The sequence below is a fragment of the Leopardus geoffroyi genome, chromosome A3, assembly GCF_018350155.1.
Source record: "Leopardus geoffroyi isolate Oge1 chromosome A3, O.geoffroyi_Oge1_pat1.0, whole genome shotgun sequence".
Classification (NCBI taxonomy): Eukaryota; Metazoa; Chordata; class Mammalia; order Carnivora; family Felidae; genus Leopardus; species Leopardus geoffroyi.
This window is the reverse complement of record NC_059336.1, coordinates 28,784,674-28,803,447: the sequence shown is the minus strand read 5'-3', so window position 1 is coordinate 28,803,447 and position 18,774 is coordinate 28,784,674. Positions and strand designations below refer to the sequence as shown.

The 18,774-nt window shown below is 51.6% G+C and overlaps 1 gene segment (V, D, J or C); it reads left to right on the top strand.

The window, feature by feature from the left end:
* The first annotated feature begins 1,383 nt into the window (after positions 1 to 1,383).
* LOC123580397 lies at positions 1,384 to 18,694 on the top strand. The segment is given in 7 exon segments: positions 1,384 to 3,856; positions 4,539 to 4,850; positions 6,362 to 6,682; positions 9,105 to 9,413; positions 14,479 to 14,805; positions 14,921 to 15,030; positions 18,539 to 18,694. Coding segments are annotated over 5 exon segments (1,260 nt in total).
* Positions 18,695 to 18,774: the final 80 nt, after the last annotated feature.

Below are 18,774 nucleotides of genomic sequence, written 5' to 3'. Positions count from 1 at the left end.
ACTCACAGGCAGATATCACTGGCCTCTTGCTACAGAGGAGGAAACCGAGGCTCGGGTTTGACCAAGGTCCTGTGGTTGGTGCAACCCCCTCATTGAACAGCCTGAACGTTTCAGGGGCGCCAGCCTGAACCGGTTTGATTTATCTCTTCCCTGCTTCCAGCTTGGCTCTATCATATTTCTTCTGCCGGCCCCTCTGTCTCTTAGGCAGCGCCCCAGCGCCCACATTTCTGGACACGTGTTGAAAGATGCTCTGCCATAGTTGAACGAATGGATGATCATGGACGAACTGTTTCATCAAACTTTTACGAAAAAGCTCTACTGTGTCAGGCAGGCCCTATTTTATAGCCCAGCCCAACCAGAGCCGTTTCCAGATGCCAACACTACGTCCAGTGTAGGGCCGACGTCACACCTTCCCTAGCTACGGCCCGGCACCGCCCCCCCCACCCCCCCCCCCCCCCCCCCCCCCCCCCCCCCCCGTCTCTGCTTCGGGATCTGGAAAGCGCGGAGGCAAAGGGGCTCCTTGGTTTCTCCTCCGGCCCCCTGAATCGGGTCCCAGGCGTGGGCCTCGTGTGCGTGCATGCGTGGGGGACAGTGCACGTGTGCGTGGTGGCGGGGGACCCACGGCACAGCCCCCTCTGCATGCTCTGCTCCCGCTCTGCAGCCCGCGTCCTCAGACTCCATCCCGCAGCTTCTGGGGCCTTCTTGAGTAGGCTGCTAACCGCATGCTCTAAGCTTGGCCATCGTCCTCCCTGGTGGGGGCCCTGGTGGGGGCGGGGGGCGAGGGGGCGGTTCTGAGGACTAGGCTCCGCCCCTTCCACCCCCCCCCCCCCACCGCCGCCACTCCCCATGGGGGAAGTTCAGGGCGCACCTCCACCATCCTGTCTGGTTTCAGTTCCTTTTTTTCTTGCCAGCGTGGCCAGCCTCAGGAGACATCTGGAGGGGAGAAAACCGGCTTCCTCTTCCCGCAGGCACCCCAGTCCCGAGGAGTTGTTTTTGGGGAGCGCCTTGCTCGTGGAGGCAGTGAGGGGACAGATTCCAAATCTGGCCCCCCAGGCTGACATCTCCCCTCCCACAGTTAGCTGGGTGAACAGAACCTGGGGGAGGTGGGAAGGCTGGGGCCCAGCCAGACTTTGCGGCTGTTTATTAGCCCTGAGAACATACCTGGTCCCGTTTGTTACTGTTGAGTACCTACTATGTGACCAGCACAGCGTGAGGTGCTGGTCACAGCAATGAATGAAAGACAGCAATCATCACGGCCAATCATCATTTTATTTATTTTTTGAAGGAGGGAGAGAGACAGAGTGTGAGTAGGGGAGGGGCAGAGAGAGAGAGGGGGAAACACAGAATCCGAAATGGGCTCCAGTCTCCGAGCGGTCAGCACAGAGCCCGACGTGGGGCTCGAACTCACCAGCCAGGAGATCATGACCTGAGCCGAAGTCCGTCGCCTAACCGACTGAGCCACCCAGGCACCCCACGGCCAATCGTTATTAATGGGGGAAAGGGATCAGGAATAAGTAAGTAAACATGTCAGGGCTAGCACTGAGAAGCCAAATCTAGCAGCGTAAGGGGACGGGGCGTGACCCAGGGGAGAGGTCAGGGCATTGGTAGCATTCAGCTCCGCGCTACCCCGGGGGCTCCTAGAGGATTCTGGGCAAGAGAAGCCCAGCCATGCTGTGCCAGCCCCGGGGCGGGGGGCAGGGGGGAGCTGGGTTTCCAAGTCTGTGCACTTACTTGGTTTTATTCGGTCATGGATGTCCCAGCTTGTTTTACCAGCCAACCCGTTCTGTAGACCCAGGAGCCACCACGGGCTGGCCACAGCAGGCTGTCAGTCACATCTGCTCAGCACGGAGGAGGCTCTCACCACATCACAGGGAGCTGTGTGGCTTCCAGCTCGGGGTGAGGGTGGGGGGAGCCCATCCCCTTCTGGGTCCCCTTCGTGGGGCCTTGGGGACAGTCAGCACCCAGGCCAGAGGCAACAGACGCCTCCCCAGCTACACACCCCAGGCCTGAGGGTTTGGGGTTTGGAAGGAGGCCTGGGTCACAGTGACCACTTCTGTCCCTGTGGCTCAAGCCACTGCTTCAGGCCCGGGGTGGGAGAGTGTCCAGGAAGCGTGTGGCCCTCCTTCGGCTGTCGGGAGACCAGGCAGTGGCTCCTGGGCTCATGCAGAGTCTCATCCGGGGTTGGTGCACAGCACAACCAGGGACCCGGAGCCTCCTCACCATGGCTGCTAAGTGTAGGCAGGTCCTGACCTCCGTCCTGCCTGCCCTCCTGCTGGGACTCACAGGTAAGTCCTGGGTGCTGCCCCGAGACACCCTCAGACCTGGCAGGGAAGCCCTCGGGGATTACTACATGCAGCTGCCTTGGGTTGCAGGGGTCTGGGGCCCACAGGACCTAGAAGGGCCCTTTGCCTACCTGCCAGGGCGTGTCCTGTCTTCACCTGTGAGAAACAAAGGTGATGGGGGGTTGGGGCCAGGAGGCCACAAGGACGACAGACTGGGGGAGGGCAGGGGGTGAAGGGGGAGCCCACCTCCCACCCGGTCTCCCTGATGTCAGCTCTGGTCCGAGTGGCTAACACATCTAGGTCAGAGAGGGTGTGAGGGTGGGAGGGACAGAAAGGGAGACCCCCCCCCCGCCGAGTGATGGCGCCTCTGGCCTTGAAAGAAGATTGCAGGGTTCTCAGTCAGACTGCTTAACCTCCCTCCTTAGCGTCCCCCCCCCACCCCCGCAGGCTGTGTGACCTCGTACAAGTCACTAAACCTCTCTGTGGCTGTCTCCTCTTCTGGAAAGCGGGGACAACAATACCAGCCTCCCGCAGTGGGATGCGGATGAGAATAAACACACACTTGGAAACGTTCTATGAGCCACAGGGTGCCCCGTGCAGTGGGGTGACGATGATCAGGAGGGACTACTGAGAAGAGAGCATGATGCAGAAGGTTCCAGAGCTGGGTGCTGAGAGGATATGCTCCACAGCCACCCGAGCTGCCCTCTGTCACCCAGAACCCTGCATTGTCAGTGCTGGTTTATCTGTCCTCCCCACACCCACACACCTGACCAGATGCTCCTCCAGCGCCAGGGTCCTGTCTGACACCTCTCTGTGTCCCCAGGACCCAGCTCACAGACCAGCTCAGCGCAGCGGCGCGGGGGGGGAGGCTGGGGGCAGTGAAGACTTGCAGAAGTCACCGCTGTCACGCCCCTGCAGGCTGTCATGAGGGGAAGGGGAGCCCAGTCCTGCAGGTGCCCTGGGATGACTCTAGGGCACAGATTGGAGGCTAGAAGAGGAAGGGGAATGCTGCCTCAGGTGGAGAGAATGCCGCGTCCCTGGAGCTGAGCAAGCAGAGATGTGGACGGGAAGGACCAGATTAGGAGGGTCGGCCATCCCTGCCCGCAGTGGCTCTCGATGTCACACTGGTGTCCAAAAGGGAGATCTTTGTGTCCTCGCCACACCTCTCCCCGAACCTAGAACCGTCCGCCTGGATGCCCGACAGAAAAGCCTGGGACACATTTCCCCATAGCCCGCTGTGTCCAGTCTGTGACCGAGTCCTGCTGGCTGTTTCTGCCGAACGGGTCTCAGGTCCCCCCCATCGCTCACTGGCCTGGCCCAGGCAGTCCTGGGTCCCCTCCTCACTGCTGTCGCTGCTCCCATCCTGCCACCTGCTTTCCATCCTCTACACGGCGACCACAGTATCCTTTTAAACCACGTCGGCGAGGCCACCTGGTCCTGTGTTCACGGTCTCCAGTGGCTTCCGGTCTCACTCAGAATAGAGTCAGCAGCATTACCTTGAACCACAGGCTTTTCCCCATCTGGACCTCTTTGCCCATGATGCTGGAGTCCTACAGATCTCTCAGCCTCTCAAGGTATTCTCACCTGCCATTCCCACTTTCTAGAATGTTCTTCCCACGCCCCTCCTCATGGCTGGCTCCTATCCATCTCTCAGTTTCAGTTCAAAATGTCACCTCCTTGGGGCGCCTGGGTGGCGCAGTCGGTTAAGCGTCCGACTTCAGCCAGGTCACGATCTCGCGGTCCGTGAGTTCGAGCCCCGCGTCGGGCTCTGGGCTGATGGCTCAGAGCCTGGAGCCTGTTTCCGATTCTGTGTCTCCCTCTCTCTCTGCCCCTCCCCCGTTCATGCTCTGTCTCTCTCTGTCCCAAAAATAAATAAACGTTGAAAAAAAATTATAAAAAAAACAAAAACAAAAACAAAATGTCACCTCCTCCAGGAAGCCTTCTCTCATTTTCTTCTAGACGAGATCAGGCGCGTTCAGGGTGGTATGGCCATAGACTACTATTTTCTTCTAGAATAAGCCTTCTGGCATTTTTTTTTTTTTTTTTTTTTTTTTTACCTCAGCACTCTGTTTCCCTGAGGTTGAGCCCCAGTTAGAATGCCATGTTTGTCTACTTGTCATCATCCGTCTATGCTCCCCAAGGCCGGAACAAGACACAGCACACAGTCAGTCCCCAAGGCCTGACGTGCCACCGGCAGCCCTTACAGGCTGTTGAGTGTCGGATGCGCCTTGTATGGTCACAAGCTCTCTTTCACAGCCGGGCGGCCCTTCATCTCTCTGACGGGCCCATCTCGGAGGACGACCCCGGGAAACCCGGTGCCTTTTAACTGTACCGCCGGCCCCTTCAACTCCTGGGATTTCAATGTCACCTGGATGAAGGGCAGCGATGAGCATCCAGCCTCAGCCCAGCACCTGGTGACCCACAACCAAGGCCACTACTTCGTTACCAGTAAGGTGCGGGTGACACTGACCCTCCAGGATCTCTTACTGGAGATCACCTGCGAAGTCACCCACAGGGCGCTGGGAGAGCCTCTGCGAAAGACCATGACCCTCTCCCAAGTGCTCCAAGGTGGGTGGGCAAGAAGTGTTGGGGGAGGGGTGTCATGTCCCGGCAGCATCGGCTTTCAGCGTCTTCTGCCCAAAGTCCCATTCTCCCCCCCGCCCCCCCCGGGGGGACCGGGGGCGGCCGTCTGGGTTTAATCCTGGCTGTACCACTTTACGACGTGTGTGATCTTGGGTAAGTCCCCTAACTTCTTTGGGCCTCAGTCCCCTCCCAGAGTGGGAATAAAAATAAGCCCTTGTAGGTTTCATGTGAGGATTGCATAATCATTCCTTATGAAGTACCTAGAACAGTGCCTGGCATACAGGAAGTTGTTGATGAATGTTTGGTCCCAACTTTCCATTTATCACCATCATCATCATCTTACTATTATCTCATGATCTTGTCTCAACTTTCCATTCCAAACACCTCTATTAATATTTATTAATATCATTGCGATTAATATCACTGCTACTATCATGGCATCTATTAATATCATTGTTATTATTTTTAAATTTAAAAAATGTCCTGGAGCACCTGGGTGGCTCAGTCGGTTAAGCGTCTGACTTCGGCTCAGGTCATGATCTCGCGGTTCGTGGGTTCGAGCCCCGCGTCAGGCTCTGTGCTAACGGCTCAGAGCCTGGAGCCTGCTTCGGATTCTGCGTCTCATTCTCTCTGCCCGTCCCCCCCTTGTGCCCTCTCTCTCTGTCTCTCAAAAATAAATAAATGTAAATTTAAAGAAAATTTTTTAAATGTCTTATTCATTCAACAAATAATGAGTATCGACTGCGTACCAGGCACTGTTCTGGGTGCTGAAGATACAGCAACGAGTAAAATTAAATCCTTGTCCTTGTGGGCATCATATTTTAGCAATTTTTTAAATATATTTTTTAAAAGTTTAATGTTTGTTTTTGAGAGAGAGAGAGAGAATACGAACAAGGGAGGGGCAGAGAGGAAGAAGCAGGCTCCAGGCTCTGAGCTGCCAGCACAGAGCCCGACACGGGGCTCGAACCCACGAACCGTGAGATCATGACCTGAGCTGAAGTTGGACGCTTAACCAACTGAGCCACCCAGGTGCCCCAGTAATTCTTTTTATTCACTTAATTTGATTTGTTAAATGTTTGTTTATTTAATTTGAGAGAGAGAGAGTCAAAGCAGGGGGTGGGCAGAGAGAATCCCAAGCAGGCTCTGCACTGTCAGCACAGAGCCTGATGCGGGGCTCGAACTAGTGAGATCATGACCTGAGCTGAAATCAAGAGCCGGACGCTTCACCGACTGAGCCACCCAGGTGTCCCAGTGATTCTTAAAATTGTATTTCATGGTGGTGCATATTTCAAACATACAAAAAATAACACACGAGACACCTAGGCTCCCCTACTCATATTTAATGAATGTCAACATTTCACTTTATTTGCCTTACATTAAGCATACAAGAAAGGTAACGGATGAGAGTGACAGGTCTCGTGTGTGGTTCTTGGGAGAAGGAAAGAGGCCAGCTGGGCAGGGGTAATCTCAACAGATGTTTCTTTCTGGTTGTCTAGTTGTCCCCACCCTGAAGATCACCACCAAGACCTCCGGGACGTACATCCACGTGCAACAGAGAGTGAATCTCATCTGCCACGCGAGCCACTTCTACCCCTCCCACCTACGTCTCACCTGGATGGAGAACAGACACCAGGTCCACACGGTGGAGTCCCCACAGGTCACGAGAAACCCAGATGGCACCTACTCTCTGAAGCACACGTGGCAGGCGGAGGCCACGCTGGACGGGAGCGAGTTTGCTTGCTGGGTGGTCCAGGATGAGCAGCCACCCGTCCGGGCCAACATCACCCTGCGGGCCCAGGCACCCAGGCTGGGGAAAGGTGGGTGCGGTCTCTTGCTGGCCCCTCTGGGCGGCATGGCTGGGAGAGTCAGGCATGAAAACACCAAGCATGGGCCTGGGGTGCAGGCTATAGTAGGTCAGGGGCTCGGGGTGGCACTGGATGAAGGTGACAGAAGGGAGGGTTCCCTGGGCTGGCGATAAAACTCGGAGCCATTCACCCCTAAGTTCCCTCCCTCCCTCCTTCCCCCCCCCCCCCCCCCACCAACAAGGAGCAGGACTTCCCTTCCCCAGTCCCATGCACTCTTCTGGTAGGAAGTTTGCTGCCTTCACGCTTGACTGCAAGAAATGGCAGAGATTAGGGACTGCTGGGCACCAAAGGTTTTTAATCAAGACTGGTTCAGCTGGAAGTTTCTGAGAGTCAATTTCAAAGAGGCCAGAATTCTCAACTCCCTTAGCTGGGAAACAGAGTGGGTGCCGGAGCAAGATTCTCCTCTCTCCTATTCAGTTCTCTCTCAATCTCTCTCTCTCTCTCTCTCTCTCTGCCTCCTTTCTCTCTCCTCCTCGCCTCCCTCCGCCCATCCTAATCCTCTCCAAGCTCCCCTTCTCTCGCCCTTTGTGGCCGTGCGTGACTGTGTCCACTAGGGGGAGCTGCCTGCTCGCAGTTCAGACCCACACCAGCCGCCCAAGCTGCTTCTCCTGGACCAGCTTGGATCAGCTCGGGAGAATGAATGACCGGCCAGGAGGGGATGTGGGGATGGGAAGAGAAGAGAGTATCGTGATTGGCCAGGCCTAGGGAAGCCCCAGTGAGGACTGACAGCTCTTCAGAACCGCCCTAAGTGGGGGAGGACAGCTCCCTACAGGAGGTGTGCGCAGGTGTGAACGGCTGCGTCTGTGCCCATGTCTCAGGGTCCCTGCCGCTCCCAGCAAAGGGTGGATGGAGGCCGGGCTGGCAAAACAGCCCGTCTTCCCAGCAAGGGCTTCGATCCTGCATCCTATCTCTCCCGGACAGATCCGGCCTTGATCTGCCTGCTGTAAGAATTCTTGGGGAATGATCCTACTCACCATTCAGTTTCTCCAGGTTTTTTGTCCACGTCCAGCAGAAATAAGAGAAGTGTTCCCCCCAGTGGGATACACAGATCTGGATAGAAAACTCCAAACTGGTCTTTTGTCTTCGGAAAAGCAAGTATCGTTATTTCATTCTGAGTCACTTCTTTACTGACTCCGAGTTTTTTCCTCTGTCTTATCTTTCTTCCTTTTCTGGCGTTCAGGGCCCCTTCCGTTCCGTGCGAGTGCCCCTGCACAGCAGCACCTCCCTGGTCTGGCCCACAGAGCCCTTCTTCGGTATCCCCACCTCAGCCCTCCGTTCGCGTCTGGCTGACGCCTGTAGGGCACTTACCGTGTCCCAGTCGTGCTCGCGTAGCTTGGCTGACGTAGGACAGGACAGGCAGCGGAGGGGCCGAGGTCTGAGAGGTCTGAGCTGGGGTCAAAAGGCAGGGCGGTCTGTCTGCAAAATCACTGTGCTCTTTTGTATTTTTCTCCCCCATCCTGCCGGAGAAGATAGACCTCAGTGTTACCTCACGTCTGTTCTCAAACTCAGGCTTACGTGCTCTGTTTCTGATTTGTCCTTGTCCCTGAACGGCCCCGCTGTGCACATGGTTCAGTCATCACACTGGCACTTTCCCACGGGGCCTCCTGCTGTGGGGCTCCGTCTGCTTGCCGACGGGACCCTCGCTCCTTTGAAGCGGACTCTGGATCTCGTGTTTAGAGGTGGCCAGACTCTGGAGCTGAGCAGATCGGTGTCCCATCACAAGGCTGCCACCAACCATCTGAGCTCTCGGGCAAAGCACCGCCTGCCCAGGGCTCAGTTCCTCATCTGTGTCCTACACCTGTGGGGCTCGCCTGGCCTGCTGGGGATTCCTTTCCTTGACCTTTGCTTGGCATCCGGACTGTTTGCAGTCGCCGGGGTGCCCAGCACAGTGTGACCCCCAACGCCTGTGCTCTTAAGGTCTTCTCTGCGCCACCTGCTTTTCTATGACCCGGGAGCTTTGCGCATGGACGTGATATTCCCTTGTCGGGGATAGAGGACACGCCTGAGCTGAGACTGCAGACAAAGACCCTGGGGCCAGACTGTCTGGCTAAGAACCCCGGCTCTGCCACTGACTGGCTGGGCACCGCGGGCAAGTTACCTAGCCTGTCTGGGCCTCAGTTTCCTCATCTGTGAAATGGAGATGAGTCCAGCGATGCAGGTGTTGGCCGGGGGGTGTGGGTGGGAGTCGGCCCCATACACACTGCTGTGCTCCCCGTCTAGTCACTGCCGGGCCTCCGATGTTGGCTTCAGAATCCGACTCCTGTTGGAATTAACCTTTACACCCTAAGGGGGAGGACGCGATGGGGCTTCTCATGGAGCCGTGGTCTCTGGGCACCTCCGAGCCTCTCATGGGAGGGGTGGTCTCTCCCTGCAGGCCGGAGCACCTACTCCTACTCCTTGCAAGGCCCCCTTCAGCGATCCGAGCCGGGGAAGAGCATCCAGCTGACCTACGTGTCCTCCGGATTCCCGTCGCGCCACATTACCGTGACCTGGTTTAAAAAGAACCACGAGCTCCCAAAGACGCAGAACTACGTCCACCCCAGTGGGGACACACACAATGTGACCAGCCGAGTGCTCGTCCCGCTGCAAGTGGATGATGTGCTCTCCTTCGTCCGATGCCACGTCAGTCGTAAATCCACACTGGTCTTCCAGAAAGCCATCAACCTGGACCAGTACCTCCGTGGTAAGGGCGTTCTCGCTGCTCAGGTGGGTCCGTGCAGAGTTGGGCTGTGGATGTCTCTGCCTCCGTTTCCTCCTCTGAAAATGGCACAGCCCTCACTTGGTGGTGGCACGGGTGCAGTGAAATGACACCTGTAAGGCGCACAACACAGTGCCTTGCTCATGCTAACCGTTCAGGGTGGCAGTCGCTGGGGTGGCTCCTAATTATTATTTGTAGCATTCACGTCACCTCTCTGAACTCAGTCTCCTCATCTGTAAAATGGGGAACAGTATCTTCCAGGAAGTTCATGTTTTTATTATTGCTGTTTTATATGAAGAGGATGTGTTTGCAGCTTCTAAATTTTAGGGACTATGTCGTCTTTGGACGATTACTCATACTTAGGTAAGGGCCTCATGTGTCCTCTGATTTTTTTTGTTGTTGTCGATTTTCCTGGCCTGGACCCATGCTTGGCAGGTCTATAAATCCGGTGAGGTCACGGGCGTCATGCCTAGGAAGAATTATAGCAAGCATCCCGTTGTTTATGACGAGTCTAACCCCCAGAGAAGGCAAGTGAGTGGTCCAAGGTTGCACAGCAGTAATATTGAATTCCTTAAATGTGCATCGGACTTTAAAGTCTATAAAATATTTTCCTCAATATTTTCGCTATTATTGTGGCAGGAAAGACATCACTTTACACGAATAAAAATACTGACATTAGGGGCGCCTGGGTGGCGCAGTCGGTTAAGCATCTGACTTCAGCCAGGTCACGATCTCGCGGTCCATGAGTTCGAGCCCCGCGTTGGGCTCTGTGCTGGCAGCTCACAGCCTGGAGCCTGCTTCGGATTCTGTGTCTCCCTCTCTCTCTGCCCCTCCCCCGTTCATGCTCTGTCTCTCTCTGTCCCAAAAATAAATAAACGTTGGAAAAAAAAAATTAAAAAAAAAATACTGACATTAACACCTCAAATGAGCACAGCACACAGTCAGTAAAGCACACTCATGTGGGTTGACGAATTAAAGGTGTGCCACCGCCTTGTGCTCTTTGTGCCCTTGAGGATTTACAGAAGGAAACTCGGGCTCAAAGAAGGAAAGTCAGCCCCAGGTTGCAAAGCCAGGGAGGGAGAGATTTTTCATATGAACTCAGGCTTCTTTTTTTATTGTTATCATTATTTTAAATTTAAATCCAACTTAGTTAACATATAGCGTAATAATAATTTCAGGAATAGAGTTCAGTGATTCATCACTTACATGTAACAGCCAGTGCTCATCCCAACAAGTGCCCTCCTTAGTGCCCCTCACTCCTTTAGCCCTTCCCCCCCCACCCAACACCCCACCAGCAGCCCTCAGTTTGTTCTCTGTATTTGAGTCTCTTGTGGTTTGTCTCCCTCTCTGTTTCTGTCTTATTTTTACTTCCCTTCCCTCACATTCAGCTGTTTTGTATCTTAAATCCACACATGAGTGACATCATATATTTGTCTTTCTCCGACTGACTTATTTCACTTAGCATCGTACATTCTAGCTCCATCCACGTTGTTGCAAATGGCAAGATTTCATTCTTTTTGATTGGCGAGTAATACTCCATTGTATATATATACCACATCTTCTTTATCCATTCATCCATCGATGGACATTTGGGCTCTTTCCATACTTTGGCTATTATCGATAGTGCTGCTATAAACACGGGGGTGCATGTGTCCCTTCGAAACAGCACACCTGTATCCCTTGGATAAATGCCTAGTAGTGCGATTGCTGAGTCGTAGGGTAGTTCTATTTTTAATTTTTTGAGGCACCTCCAAACTGTTTTCCAGAGCGGCTGCACCAGTTTGCATTCCCACCAGCAGTGCAAGAGGTGAACTCAGGCTTCTATCCACTCTTTGCCATCTATGGGATTGCCTGCTTAGTTACTTAGGCTCTCCCAGCCTCAGTATATTTGAGTGTAAAGTAGGAAAATGATAATTCAGAGGGTTCTTCATTACCTGAGTATGTATTATATAACTCCCTGGAGTTAGGACAATTGTGTAGGAAAGCAAAAATCCTAGAAAATACAGATATTCACAAATGAATTACTTGTAAAACTAGCCCCCACTCAAACCCCTCGCTGCTCAATACTGGCTGCACCTCTGCTGGGTTTCCTGTCCCAGAAATGCCACTGTGGGTGTCTTTATCTGGGTTCCCCTGACGGCAGAGCCTGAAACCAGGACCAGGTGCAGGTGTTTGGGAAGGGATCCACAGAGGCACAGAGGTTGGGATAAGGGGTGGGGAGGGTCAGACAGGGAAGGCAGGACACTCAAGAAAGGGTGAGTTATTGAATGGTTGCCCTTGTGGACAAATGAGGCTCAGCCCCACTGGGACCCTCTCAGGAACTGGGTAGAGCATTCCTGGGGATTGTCCCTTGGAGGGGGGGTGGGGAGAGGGAAGCTGGGATGTGCTTGCATGGTCTGGGTGACATTTTGTGGTTATGGAGAAATCTCAAGGCGGAGAATGCGGGAAGTGTTGTGGGAGTTCGAGGAGGGACAAGTCTCCCAGCACGGCCGCTCTGAACCAGCAGCTGGGGGAGGCGGTGCGTAGTCTAGAAACCCTCTGCTCTAGATCAGTCTTGCCTTGATTGAAGCGTGGCAAGCAAGAGACCACGCTATGTAGAAGGAATCTGCATCCATTGTGAAATGAAATCAGAGATCTTGCAAAAGTTGTATTTCGAGAAGTTGATGCCAATGATGGGGGGACCGCAGGCATCACAGGCAAAGCCTCTGAGTGCTTCCAGATGGAAAACGAAGAAGATCCATGAAACTCATCATTCCGTGGGCACTTCAAAAGAGAACACGTTGTTGGGACGCCTGGGTGGCTCAGCCGGTCAAGCATCCGACTTTGGCTCAGGTCATGATCTCGTGGTTTGTGAGTTCGAGCCGCGCGTCGGGCTCTGTGCTGACAGCTCAGAGCCTGGAGCCTGCTTCGGATTCTGTGTCTCCCTCTCTCTCTGCCCTCCCCTGCTCGTGCTCTGTCTCTCTCTGTCTCAAAAATAAATAAGCATTAAAAACTTAAAGAGAGAACGCATTGATTGAAAGAGGCTCCTGTGAAAATCGACAGGACATTCAAATAATTTTTCAACGACCTTCTAATGATGGTGCCGCAAATGTGAAACGTGCAGGCACCGTATGGATTCACTGGTAGGACGTAGAGTCAGGTTTGGGGGAAAATTATCTCTACTTCCTTAGACTCGCAGCACTCGCTCCTTCCAAGGGTCGGCGCATTGCTGCGTTATATTTTATATTGAATTAAGATGTAAATTAAACAAAATTAGTTTCATCACTGAAACGTTTTACCAGATGAAGTTTCAACCAATTCTTCCTGGAGAATTTTTATGAGATCGGGGCCTGTTTGGTACAGGTTCCTTCTAAGTGGCTTTTTGTTGTTGTTTTCTGATACTAGGTAGCATATGCCCTGTTCAGCTCTTGTGGTTTTGTGAGGATTAGAGGGGACCACACATGCACGGCCATTCTGTGTGTTGAAACAGTGATCATCCGCTGGGCCTGGGTCTCTGTCCTCCGGATGCTGCCTGGATACCACACAGCCAGGAGAGCTCCCTGGTGGCTAGAAAGGGCATCTGAGCCTGTCCCTCCTTTCTGTGGTCTTTGGCATCCTCTAACGCCCTCTTACTTACCCTGGCCAATCCTTCCTGGACCCCAGGCTTCCTCCATCCTGAATGCTCCCTTCTCTAGCTCTTCCTCTTTGCTTGGGAGTAATCCTTGCCTGTGTGCTGAGAAGGGAAAGGCTGAGTACAGATAGTGACTTCTGGGGACGGCGTCCTGCCTTGGCTGTCCCACTCATCTTTTAAATGTTAAAAAAATTTTAACATTTACTTATTTTTGAGAGACAGAGAGCATGAGGGGGGAGGGGCACAGAGAGAAGACAGAGAGAGAGAGACAGGGAGACACAGAATCCGAAGCAGGCTCCAGGCTCTGAGCTGTCAGCACAGAGCCCGACGCGGGGCTTGAACTCACGGACCGCGAGATCATGACCTGAGCCGAAGTCGGATGCTTGACCAACTGAGCCACCCAGGTGCCCCTGTCCCACCCATTTCTTAAGCAGCACTGACAGAAATGATCCATCTGGATCAGCTGAGTATGAAGGGAGGACATTTAGGGGACAGATGCCCTTTGTTCCTTCTAGTTGCACTACGTAAGGAGTCCTGTCTCTACCTTACACCAAGGGCTGAAATCTGTCTCAACTAGACCCGTGAAACATGATCTGACCTTAGACAATTGCATAATTTAAGAGTTTTGGAGAGAGAGGGAAAGTGACTCACACAAGTTCTTGCATCTGGCTGTGCTGTCAAATGCAGGGCCCACAATCGGGTTCTCCCTTGGTTTAGTGTTAGACGCTGGGCCATCATACGAATTCTACTGAAATATACAAGGTTGTGTCCTATTGAAACCTATTCCAAAGTCTCCTCATTGTGAATACATTCTACTGCACAGCTGAAAACCCAGTTGCAAAGAGTTCTAGAAGTCGTTGGATCATGATTTCAGAAGCTGGGAATCATAAATGCATAGAGCCTGAAAGTTGGGGTGTCTGACTAGCACGACAGTAAAACACGCTGTGTCTGGTGTAACCCCAGCTTTGCCACTTGTGACCTCGGGCAGGTTATTGAACCTCTCCAAATCCTAGTGCCTTCCAGTGTAAAATCTCAGTACCTTGGAGTCGTAAAGATGTAGAGTTCGTGAATCTTCAACTCGTAGAATCATCAAGTCATGGAGTGGGTCACCTGACTTGTAGGTTCTTAAATGGCATTTAATGTTCATCTTTGCATCTTTCATGGCCAAAGTGGAAAAAGAGAGAGCAAGATTTGGAGGTTTTCATCAATCCCACTCATTCTTTTCTTCATGCCTTCCTCGATCTGACCATGCACCAAGCGTGCATTCACTCAAAGCACACTCTCATTCAGCCATGCATTTACCTATGCAGGAATCTGTTCACAAGTACCTGGATCCTCCTCTGGGGCAGACCCTGGGCAGATGACCCATCTTCAAGCAGCTCCCACGCTCCCACAGTGGCCTTCCTATAGTGATTGTCTGCTTTCTCTGGGCTGTGTCAGTTCCCTCTACAGTGACAGTGTCCCAGTCTTCACGCTCCTCGGACTTGGTGGCTGTCACCTGCCGCGTGCAGAGATTCTATCCACAGAGTGTGCATCTCACCTGGACGGAGAACTGCCATACGATCAAGGGAGCTGAGCAATGCACATCCAAGCAGAATAGTGATGGGACCTACACCCTGGAAAGCTTGCATTTGGTGAACGTGTCAGGGCCGGGGTCCGAACACGTGCTCACCTGTAAGGTGCAGCACGAGACCCAACCTCCCATCCAGGCCAGCCTCATACTGTCTGCGGAAGCACACGGCACATACAAGCCCATCGGAAGCTCAGGTAAGCCCACCTCCACTGCTCTGAGCAACTAGGTCACCTTTGTCTCCTGAGTGGAGTGAGGTATTTAAACTCACAGTGTCCCCTTTGCCGTGTCCTTCTGCCCGTTGGTACTTAGGTCCCGAGATGCCTGTCCTCATCTTTGTGGCATTCCTTCTGGGCTTCAAGGTGCTGCTGGCGATGAGTTTCATAGTCACCTACATCTGCAGGTGGCGGAGCTGGTAACAGGTGAGTTGGGGGCAGGTCTTAGTACATAAGGAGAGAGGTCATGGTCACCATCATGGGCTGGCAAGAGGAGTCCAGGGTAAGGCCACTGTTTCACACTGTGCCTCCCAGGGAGATCCAGGCTCAAGAAAAGGCTGGAAACACTTGTTTTCTCCAAAGGTCTGTTGGAAATCTCAGAGGCTTCCAGCTCTCACGCATCCAAGAGTGCCCTGGGTTTGGAGCTTTTAAATGAAGTCCCTTGGAACCCTGGGTGGGGATCCAAGCTGTGGAGGTGGGATGAAGGTCAAAGCTTTGAGCCTCAAGCTCCAAAGAGTGCCCCCATATCCTGTTATATATGCCAGTTTTCGTAGGACTTATTTTGGAATGAATTAGAAAAGTATTGCTAAAATCTACTAATGGAGCCCATCGAGGGACAGGGAGGCTCAGACTACTGGCAAACATGAACGTGGGGGGGGGGGAGTTCAGAATACCAGACAGAGGGGGCTGGGGTGTAGTGAGTAGGGGTCTTATTTCTGATCTGTACCATGAATCCAGGCAGTATTTGGGGAATTAATACAAGAATGAATGAATGAATGAATGATTTTTCCACGATCGTTCTTGCATGCTCTGCAATGAATTTCCTCCCACCCTGTCCAGGAGGCTCACATGGTGGGAGAAGCTGCCCCCCGCCCCCATTTCCATCCTGGACATGCCCCCTTCCCCATACCCTCCTGATGTTCCTTCTCTCAGAGCCGAGTCCTGATGTTCCGCTCTCTTCAGAGCAGAGTCAAGGATGGACCCTGGTCTCAGGGACCCAGAGACCCTGATGCACTGAGCTTCACACTGGCCCTGCCTCTGCCCCAAGACAATCAAGAGGGTCAAGAAAAGAAGGTTCCCATTCTGTCTGTGATGAGGAACGGCCCTTCATTTTCAGAGCACATTTTACTTTCCTTTTTTCTTTTTAAAATGTGAATTGCAGTACAGTTAGCATACAGTGTTATATTAGTTTCAAGTGTACAACATAGGAATTCAACAATTCTATGCATTCGTCACGGCTAATGATGATTAAGTGTACTCTTACTGCCTTCACCTATTTCTCCCATCCCCCTCCCCACCCCCCACCCCCCACCTTCCTCTCTGGTAACCATCGGGTTGTTCTCGACAGGTAAGGGTCTGTTTTTCGGTTTGCCTCCTTTTTTTAAATCGTTCATTTGTTTTGTTTTCAATTCCACATATGAGTGAAATCATATGGCATTTGTCTTTCCCTGACTTATTTCAGCTGGCATTATATTCTCTAGATCCATCCATGTTGCTGCAAGTGGCAAGACTTCATTCCTTTTTATGGCTGAGTAATGTGTGTATATGTGCAGTGTATATGTGGACATATACCCACATCTTCTTTATCCATTCATCTCTTGGTAGACACTTGAGCTCCTTCCTTATTTTGGAGGAACGCATTTTACTTTCATACACACCTTCTGCAAGTACGATTTTATTTGACACCTGTATGCCTGTATGTTTTGAGGTTACTGCATGGAATGAGCCTGTTTTGGTTCCGAAACATATAGGAAATATGTAAGAAATCCTTGGTCCTACCCATCCTGTCTTTGCGAAATAGTAACTTATTGCTGATAACGGTCTCCTGTTTCTTTTATTTATTTTTTTATTTATTTATTTTTTTCAACGTTTATTTTTGGGACAGAGAGAGACAGAGCATGAACGGGGGAGGGGCAGAGAGAGAGGGAGACACAGAATCGGAAACAGGCTCCAGGCTCTGAGCCATCAGCCCAGAGCCCGACGCGGGGCTCGAACTCACGGACCGCGAGATCGTGACCTGAGCTGAAGTCAGACGCTTAACCAACTGCGCCACCCAGGCGCCCCTCCTGTTTCTTTTAAAAACACGGTCTTGAATTTCATGTTTATCCTTCTCAAAGTGGATTTTAAAATTTTACAACGTGTTATAAATCCTTAAGGAATACACAATTTTAGTTTTCATGTTGTAAGTTTTATATAAATGCTGTTATACAGTATACAGCACTCTGGAACTTTTATTTTTGGGGCTCAGCGTAGCATGTGGGATTTCTTCACGTTGGTATATATAGCTCCATTTTCTTAACTTTGCACAGCTCCATGGCTCTCTATTCTAAGAATACTCTGGGGGGCCTGGGGGACTCGGTTGAGCATCCGACTTCAGCACAGGTCATGATCTCACGGCTCATGAGTTTGAGTCCCGCATCAGGCTCTATGCTGACAGCTGAGAGCCTGGAACTTGCTTCAGATTCTGTGTCTCCCTCTCTCTCTCTGCCCCTCCGCGACTCATGCTCTGTCTGTCTGTCTCTCTCTCTCAAAAATAAATAAACATTAAAAAAATATTATAAGAACATTCTACAACTTAGGGCTGGCTCTCAGGATAGTATTAAAGCTCTATCTGCTGTTTGGGTAATACAACTTTGCAACGAGCATTTTTCTCTCTGTTTCTGTGGGCACAAGTGGAGAGTCCCTCTTGTTCCCCTGCTGTGGTCCACACAGCAGCTGTATTAGTGTCATTTGGGAGCTTTTCTAGTACAAAAAAAAAAAAAAAAGCTTTTCGTTTTTTTTTTTTAACGTTTATTTTTGAGACAGAGCATGAACGGGGGAGGGGCAGAGAGAGAGGGAGACACAGAATCCGAAGCAGGCTCCAGGCTCTGAGCCATCAACACAGAGCCCGATGCAGGGCTTGAACTCACAGACCACGAGATCATGACCTGAGCCGAAGCCGGATGCTTCACCGTCTGAGCCACCCAAGCACCCCAAAGCTTTTCATTTTTGATGACTTTTTTTTTTTTTTTTTCAAAAAGTTTTCGATGCTCTCATTTATTTTTGAGACAGAGAGAAAACACGAGCTGGGGAGGGGCAGAGAGAGAGGCAGTCAGGAACCGAAGCGGGCTCTGCACTGACACCAGAGAGCCCGAGGTGGGGCTCAAACTCACAAGCCGCGAGGTCGTGACCTGAGCCAAAGTCAGACGCTTAGCCGACTGAGCCACCCAGGCGCCCCAACTTTTGATGTGACCATTTCCTTAGAACATACACAACATTTAATACGGTCTTAAAAGAATATTACCTTATAGAAAGATTATCGTACAATACACACAAAAATACTCGGAACAAATGAATGTGGTCAGTGGGATCATAGACCTAAATTTTTTTTCTAGACCTAAATTTGAAACCTAAAATTGTAAAGCTTCTAGAAGGAACTGGAGGAAAAAACAAACAAACAAACAAAAGTAAATCTTTATGACCTTGGGTGAGCAGAGACTCTTTTAGGTAAGACATGGGAAGCACAATCTAGAAAGGAAAACATTGATCCATTTGACTTTATAAAAATTTAAACCTTGTTCTTCAGAAGATACTGTTGATAAAAAGAAAAGGAAGGTGACCGATGAGAAAGTATTTGTCAAACGAATCTACTCGAGGACTTGTATCTGGGACACAGGTGGGCTAGGTACAACCCCCTGTTTGTGCGAGTCAAGTTTTATTCTGTGGCTTCTTTTGGGCTGAAATGTCAGAGAGAAGTGATTGCCATCCGGACCTGACGGTCCACAAGCATAAAGCATTTACTGTCCGGCCATCTAAGACAAAGCTCGCCAACGCCTGAGAGACAATATTTAAAGACAAACAATCCCATTTTGTAAGTGCATGAAAGATTTGACGAGCCGCTCCACCAAAGAACAAAAAATAAAATGCGTTAAAAAACAAAAACAAAAAACTGTCTTCATTAGAATAGCTGTA